The following is a 7,650-nucleotide window of genomic DNA, read 5'->3' on the forward strand; positions in this document are numbered from 1 at the left end:
CTGAGCAGCACATCCTCCTCTCCAGCCCTTAGTGATGAGCTGAGGCACCCAGTGTTCCTGCGCACAGTCCCCAGTGATGTGCACCAGACCAGGGCCCTTACTCAGCTCATGTCTCACTTCAGTTGGAACTGGGTGGGCGTGGTCTACAGAGATGATAATTATGGCAAAGCAGCTTTGCAGGGCTTTCTCGAAGATGCAAAGAGAGCGAACGTGTGTGTCGCCTACCAGGAGGTGCTACCCTTCCAGTTTTACTCTGGTGCCAATGCCCCTGAGGTGCAGCATGTGGCCATGCAGATTCGCTCCTCCTCTGCACAGGTGGTCCTGCTCATTCTTAAATCCAACCAGGTGGAGGCCATCTTTAAGGAGATGATCAAAACAAACACTAAGAAAATCTGGCTGGCCAGTGACAGCTGGGCTGTAAACGGGCCCCTGGCACAGATGGAAGGCATCAACCTAGTCGGAGACATTTTGGCTTTACGTTTATTACAGGACAGAGCGAATCCTTTGACGGTTATCTGAGAAATCTGAGCGCTCCTCAGGGAGGGTACAATCATTTCATTGAAGAATACAAGAACCTTCGTGTCAACTGCACCCCTGAATGTTTCCAAGAAAACCCTCCCTTGTATTGCCCCTCCCCTGAACTTCTGAAAATGAAGTCTCCTACAGCCTGTGAGTTATTATATAATTATGTCCTGGACTGGTAAGGCTGTTCTTACAAGATTTTTTCTCTTTATTGGATGCAGGTGCCCTTTTGCAGGTGCTCAAAGCAATGTCCACCTGGATATTTCAAGAAGATCCTTAATGTATCCTGTTGTTACAGGTGTGTTCGATGTGACAGAGACTGAACCATCTGTGTAAACATGTTGATCTTACACTGACCCCTGGTGTCCAAACAATATATTTTCACATTCAAAGAAATCTTACCGAAAGATGGGCATCTGGTGTAAAATTACGCTTATTAGAATAGTGTGTGTTGACCCTTAAATTGAGATTTTAGATTTTGATTTTTACTGGAGCAGTGTAGTTTTGAATATTTTTTTGCAAAGCAAAATACAAAATAAAATCTGTCAAATGGACAGATTGTGAGCGGTACATTGCAGAAATTAAACAGCCACTCCATAAAAGAATGTACCAACACCGATGCAAGAGTTCCTCTGGACCCCAGGCTGACAAACATCTCCATCTCAAAGACACTCACCACTCCTTTGAAAATAGTGAGGTTCAGATCTTAGCCAGAGAAAAGAAATGGTTTGAGAGGGGAGTTAAAGAAGCTATTTTTGTTAGGAAAGACAATTATTCCTTAAACAGGAAAGGGGGCTTGACACATAAGTTCTCACAGATCTACAACTCTATCCTCAGACCCAAAACACAAGAGAACCATTACTGGTTGAATAGGGTCATTAAGGCTGAAACTGGAGACACTAGCTGTTTACAGTTTCAGTGTAGTTAGTCCCTCCCTTCAGATAGATATAAGACAGTGTCCACCAGCAATTTGGCCAGAACTGAATAAATGGCTTGGATGAGCAGCGACATCTTCACTTCTTCCAAGTAAATATGAATTATTATTTTGTAGTCCTACCATCATACCAAATGTGTATTGTTATTTTATTTTTTTATATAATGCACTTTCCATTATATATTATATTATGTGTCCATATTGATTCGTATGATGTTACCCTGGTCACATGACTATTTACCACATGACTCCATTAGTTGCTGATGATTTCTGATCATTGCCCTGATGAAAACAAGTTAATGATGAATGCATTGGCTGTCCATTCTGGAAAAAAGGACTTTTAAAAAAAATATTTCCACACTACAGAGTGCCTCGCATCTCTACTTGACTGCTGTGCACACATTTTTGTTAAAATTGGCAAGCATTGTGTCGTGGGATAATTGATCTTCATCCATATTGGCTGCAGAACGGTCTCTGTGCTCTTTGGATTGCTTCTTGAGCTTTCCAACAACCTGACCCAGAATCTCTATATCCTGCTCCATGTGGTCCACGCTCATATGCAACCTCCTCAGTACCCTCCTTGAACATTCGATAACTTTTTCCATTGCTTCCAACTTTCTTGACATTATCCTTCACCACATCCGAGTCCTACTTGAGTTTCTTTCTTTCAAGGTTAAAATGCACCTCTCATGGATATTATTCTCTGGGTTGATTGAATCTCTGGACTCATTGTGTACTCTGAAAGACAATTCTTGTCCCAAAAAGAGGACAGTCAATGAGGCACTTCAGGATGTAGCAGTTCTTCTTGACACTCCCTTTTTTGAAGACTGATCAACCATTTTTTTCTGCTGATCTCCTGTTTTTTTCTGCAAATCAACCCAGCCTTTTTCAAAAGTTTTCAAATGGACTGCACACATTATATGGCACTCAGAGCCCTGGTATTTTAGCGCTGCCTTCGTGAAGCTGTTCAAACTGCTGAAGTCAGAATTATTCCATCATCCTTTGTTGAGTTAACAGCAACCATGACGTCTGCTAGCTGTTAGTCACTCAAAGTACTCATAGTTGCAGTCTTTAAAATCTCATACAAAACCCATATCGTAACCTTTGCACAACAAGATGACTTTGTGAGTTCACAAACCCCGCTGTAAAATTACTTGGGTGGGCAGACCAATCACAGAGCAGCATTGAGATTTGTGCAGAACCCAAAAGTGGAACACCCAAGAAAACCAAAACAAATGAGGCGACGCTGTTGGACGTACTTCAGCCTATTTTAAAATCAATAAGGAGTACTTTGTGAAAAACGAGCAGAAGATAAGCTCTGTGCATTTGTGGACAGGGAATGTGTTTCTCTCAACTGGACGTAAGAAAAGTTAGATTTTCCAGCTTGCTCAGCTGTTGTGAAGCCTCGACCAATCAGATTCAATTCCACGTTTTCTCACCATTTTTAGCCATCCCGTATTGATGATTGTGTAGTATTCAATTATTATTTTTTTGCAATGGTCTGTTTGTTGTCAGTGAAAAAGCGCCTAGCGTCAGTACCAACAGCCATTTTAAAATACTGGGTTCACATACAGTACACACGCATAATGCAAATAAATGTTAAGGGTAGCTCTTAACACACAGTGGGCCTAGGGGGCATACTTTCATTGCACATCAAATTCTGATTGGCTGATAATTAGGTCAGTAATGCCAGCCATGTGCTGACTTTCACCAGAAGTCCAACAGATTGTGTAGTGCACAACAGATCATCAGATGTGTTTTAGTCCTTCCACCATCTATTTTCTTCTGCTTATTAGTTATGATATTAGAATAGTCCACAGCCAAACCTATTCCATGTGGCTTTGTTTTGTCAAAACAAACTCTACTGCTGTGATTTCATAACTTTAAATCCAGCAAGTCCTCCATGCTTTTTTTTGTTTATAGATTCTTTAAATTTAAATCAAACCCCCATATTCCCCATGTTTCATTGGTTGCCTTTTGTAAAAATGTTTTTGTGGTCTAAAACTATTTGTAGAGGTGGGATTCTGGGCAGGACATATCTGCAAACACTGTTTGTCCACTTATTGCACACATGGATCTAGAGCAGACATAGGCAAACTATGGCACGGGGGCCACACACAGCCCTTTGGGCTTATTAATCAAGCCTGCCGAACGTAACCAAATTATATTAAAATAGGTAAGAGTAATCCTTTTTCAAAATTTTTCTGCTGTGTTTAGTGAACTGAAATTTAATAAATTAATTATGAAATTAATTCATGCATTTGGAAAACAATTTGTACAATGAGCCTTGCATATTCATGCTTTGCTACATGTTATTGGCCAAATCTCTAATGTATTATATACATATGTATATCTTGGCCCGGCCCCTCAGTCAAATTTTAGAACCCATTGTGGTCCGTGCTCAAAAAGTTCAGTCAGACTGAAATCAAACTGTGAGTGCCATAACATCTGTGCATGGAAGGAGCTGGTTGGACCCAGGCCGCGTCCCTTCAGACAGATCACAATAACCATCATATTGTGTAGATAAACAACAAACTCACTCTATATAGTAAAACATCTAATGTTTACTCAAACAAATGTTTAGGATAAAATATCAAAAGTATATTTTTATAGTATATATTGTAATATTGTAAAGTACTGAAACAACTCTTGGATTCAGAATATATAGGGCAAATTAGAATTGCAATATGTGTTTGAAAAGTCACAAAATGACTATGCCCCAAAATATCTAAATCCTGATGGGCCCTGTAACAATCTCTGTAACCCATGAGGACATGCTGGGCCAAGCTTCTCAGATTTGGACCACAGGACCTGTTCAAACATGCGTGATGACCTGCTCAAAGTGGAACTAATTCATTAGAAAATCCATTCACAAACTGATTTGTTTAAATGTACATGTTGTTTATGTATCTATAATTAAGATAAAACCAAAAGTTACATTTGATTTTATATTCTTACAGTAAATGCACTATATAGTGCATGTGGCTCTAAACCATATTAAATGCCAATGGTAAAACAAAGAATTTGCTGCTGTGCAAACCACAATAATGCACTAAAATCAGTATTGTTATAAATTGTTGACATGTGTAAGGGAGGGTCTAATCAACTCAAATAATCTACTTCAGAGTTTTATTTGTGAAAATTTTGCATTTTTTGTGTGTTTTTGACATATACATAAATAGTGACTTTTGCTCCTATATTTAAAATAATTTGAAAAGTTTGATCATGTCGTGGTATATTTGGACAGAAGACAAGTTGACCAAAGATCTAAGCCACTGAAAGTAGAAAAAATATGCATATAGTTGTATTTTATAGCACTTTTATGTATCAGGAACCATTTGTGACATGAAGGGAACCGATGTCACCTTTGGTTAAAAATCGCAATAATGCACCAAAAAACAATGTCTTTTTAAATTATTGGTTATTGTACATATTACATTATTATTGGTCTAATAACATCAACTCAAATAATCCACTTCAGACTTTTATTTTTGAAAATTTTGCAATTTTTTTAAAATAATGTTTTTGTCATCTAGATGGTGACTTTTACATACAAAATTGCCCAAATCTAAAATATTTTTTACAAGTCTGATCATGCCTTGATATATTTGGACAGAAGACCAAAAAAAAGTTAATTTAGTTCTATTTTATATCACTTTCATGCGTTGGGAACAGTGACATGAAGGGTACAAATACTAAAATACCTAAAATATTGGGGTGTCAGAGGGCTAGACAATAACATTACTATGGAGACGGGTGGTGGACCCTGCATCAGAAAAGTTACATAATATTTCATAGTCAGGAAAACTAACCCTAATTAATATTAAAATACAACAATCATTCAACATTTTGTTTTCCTTCATATTTTAGAAGTCCAACATGTCAACTGAATTTGCAACTCCTAAAATCTTAAATACTAATAATAATAAAATGCTTTCAACTTGCAACTGGTATTTCAGTTGCAAGTTGAAAGCACTTGATTACTTATTTAATCACAAGTGTTCAACCATTTTTGGAGGAAACAAAGAACCAGCAGTCAGTAGTATGTTTACAAGGAAGAATAATTATTCATATAGATATTTATGAGTTTGGACAAAGCTCTTCTCAGGTCTCTTGCTTTGCTCTCGGAGACCAACTCAATTAAATCCACCGGTCTTCCTGTTGGGTGGGCATCTTGATCTGGACAAAAGCGTGGAGGGCTAAGGTCATCTAGGGCTGTCCTGTGCATGGTGCTGTTCAGAAACCTAAGAACAGAAATCTTGTGATACACGAGATAACTCTAGCTATTCAACTCTTTCATCAATTTTTTATAATCAGATTGTGTCAAAACGAAACTCAGATGAAAGTCTTCTGTAACAGACAGACCGGTGCCTTCAGTTGGCCAAGGAAGGTTGACGTCTGAGTTAGGGGTGTGGTGGTGTTAAACCTGTCAGTCACTGTGCTGCTAATGTAAATGAAACTAGTTCTGTGAATCCCAGTTGTGTTTTCTTCTCCTAGTATGAACTGGAACACATGCACTGTGTGCATTAAACAGCAGCACATACACAAAGGCACACCTTTCAACTAATTTGGTTTTCTCTTGGGTCATATGGTCATTCTCAAAAATAACATGTCTGATTCATAAAACATAGAATATTCTGTCCTATTTTCTTGTATTTAAGTGAAGATTGAAGACTTACACCATGACCACCTCTCCATGTTTCTCAGTGTAGAAGATTGTATGATAAGGGACACATTCGACTTCAGTCACTAACTTGCTGTATTGCTCTGGAGACAAAACCATGGTTTAAAATACCAGTAGACATTGGCACATTAGCATGTGATATGCAGACACTACACCTCCTCGTAGAGTATATCCCTGCCATGAGTTTATCTGCACCCCCGCGCTGGGTACAGACAGGATACCTAAAACCAAAGGCATCATAAAAGTTGCATGGTCCGGGATTCCTATGGGCTGGTAATCTGTTCTGAGAGGCCTCTTAGAGCAGGTGGAGGTCAGGACATCCATCTCATACATCGCACCCTGGCAGAGGAATATTAATGCATTTAATCTAAGTAGTATTTTGTAGTATTTTGTCCAGTCCTACCTCTCCAAAGTGTAGAAGATAATCCCATGTAATGGATTGATTTGTCAGATTTTTAGTGTCAAAGACTCTCATCCTCTGTAGTGCTGCATTGTATTCATAACTCCACAATTTTATTTCGCCCTCTAAGGACTGAAGAAAAAATACAAAATACATCACATGAAAGGTTTCTGACCAGTATCAAACAGAAATGAATAGCTGTGTTGTGCTATGTTCCCCAGTAGGCTACATGTTGCCCCAGTATATGTTCCTCATATTCTATTACTATAGATGGAGTAACATAGGTGCTGAAAATGCTAAAACGTCCCCATGTTCTCAAACCTGACACTGTTCCTAAACCTAACCTATAGTCCTGTAACCTATAACTTTAAGCCTTGTTTCTAACCCTAATTCTACCTGTAACTCATTTGAGAAATACACTACTGTTAGGACATGAAAAGATAATAATAATTTAAAAAAAAAAAAGAAATCTGTGTAACATAAGTACAGAGGAACATAGGAGAATATATTTCTTAAAGGATACAAATTATGATTTCACATGTTGCTAACTTTTCCACATTTAGTAGGCTATGATTATTAAGCCACACTAAATATCTGCTTACCACCAATAACTTTCCCATGAGGTATGGTGGGCTTTCTAGTGAAACACAGACACATTTCGGATTAACAGTGAAAATTACAAACAAACAAATAAAATACAAAAATATGAGTATAAGGTTGAAAGATCCTGTACTTACTGCATGGTTGCATTTGCTGGCCGGTGATCAGGCTGCAGACTAAAAATTCCAATGCCAATGCTAACAGCAGTCTCATGTTGACAGCTTCACGTCCGTTTTGCAGTGTGCACAAAAGAGCAGAGGCCAGTTCTATGTATGATTCAGCTTTTGTTTTCACTTTTGTTTAGTTTGAAATGCTAAGTAATAACAGACAGGTACTTTTGATGGAGTAGTTTGGTTTTTCTTTCATTTACTTTTATTGTCAGATGGGAGCATTTGTTTAAGAATGTTCCTGACACCATAGCACGTCATTGTTAAATGTTGAGATTGACAGGTTAATTCCCATAGAGCATAAACAAAAGTAAAGCCATTGTCAAAAGTGTCACGGGATGGT

General features: G+C 38.2%; 1 protein-coding gene across 2 annotated transcripts; it reads right to left on the minus strand.

Annotated features, from left to right (window-relative positions):
- Positions 1 to 5,000: 5,000 nt before the first annotated feature.
- LOC117386177 (ependymin-2-like) lies at positions 5,001 to 7,376 on the minus strand. 2 transcript variants are annotated; one of them, XM_033983504.2, is made up of 6 exons: positions 7,278 to 7,376; positions 7,143 to 7,177; positions 6,544 to 6,672; positions 6,296 to 6,479; positions 6,136 to 6,223; positions 5,001 to 5,700 (listed from the first exon to the last, which is right to left on the minus strand). In XM_033983504.2, exons 1-6 carry the CDS (start codon positions 7,351 to 7,353, stop codon positions 5,505 to 5,507), a joined length of 708 nt encoding a protein of 235 aa, XP_033839395.1. In that variant the 5' UTR covers positions 7,354 to 7,376; the 3' UTR covers positions 5,001 to 5,504. The 2 variants fall into 2 exon arrangements, with proteins under 2 accessions (XP_033839395.1, XP_033839396.1); XM_033983505.2 differs by lacking the exon at positions 6,544 to 6,672.
- Positions 7,377 to 7,650: the final 274 nt, after the last annotated feature.

Source organism: Periophthalmus magnuspinnatus, chromosome 18 (assembly GCF_009829125.3).
Source record: "Periophthalmus magnuspinnatus isolate fPerMag1 chromosome 18, fPerMag1.2.pri, whole genome shotgun sequence".
NCBI classification, from domain to species: domain Eukaryota; kingdom Metazoa; phylum Chordata; class Actinopteri; order Gobiiformes; family Gobiidae; genus Periophthalmus; species Periophthalmus magnuspinnatus.

Bases quoted from the DNA above. Each gene is read 5' to 3' on its own strand.
- LOC117386177 (XM_033983504.2), bottom strand. From the start codon at position 7,353: ATGAGACTGCTGTTAGCATTGGCATTGGAATTTTTAGTCTGCAGCCTG. The intron at 7,178-7,277 runs GTAAGTACAGGA...GTGTTTCACTAG, and splicing joins CCAGCAAATGCAACCATGCA to AAAGCCCACCATACCTCATG. The intron at 6,480-6,543 runs GTAGGACTGGAC...TTCCTCTGCCAG, and splicing joins ATCTTCTACACTTTGGAGAG to GGTGCGATGTATGAGATGGA.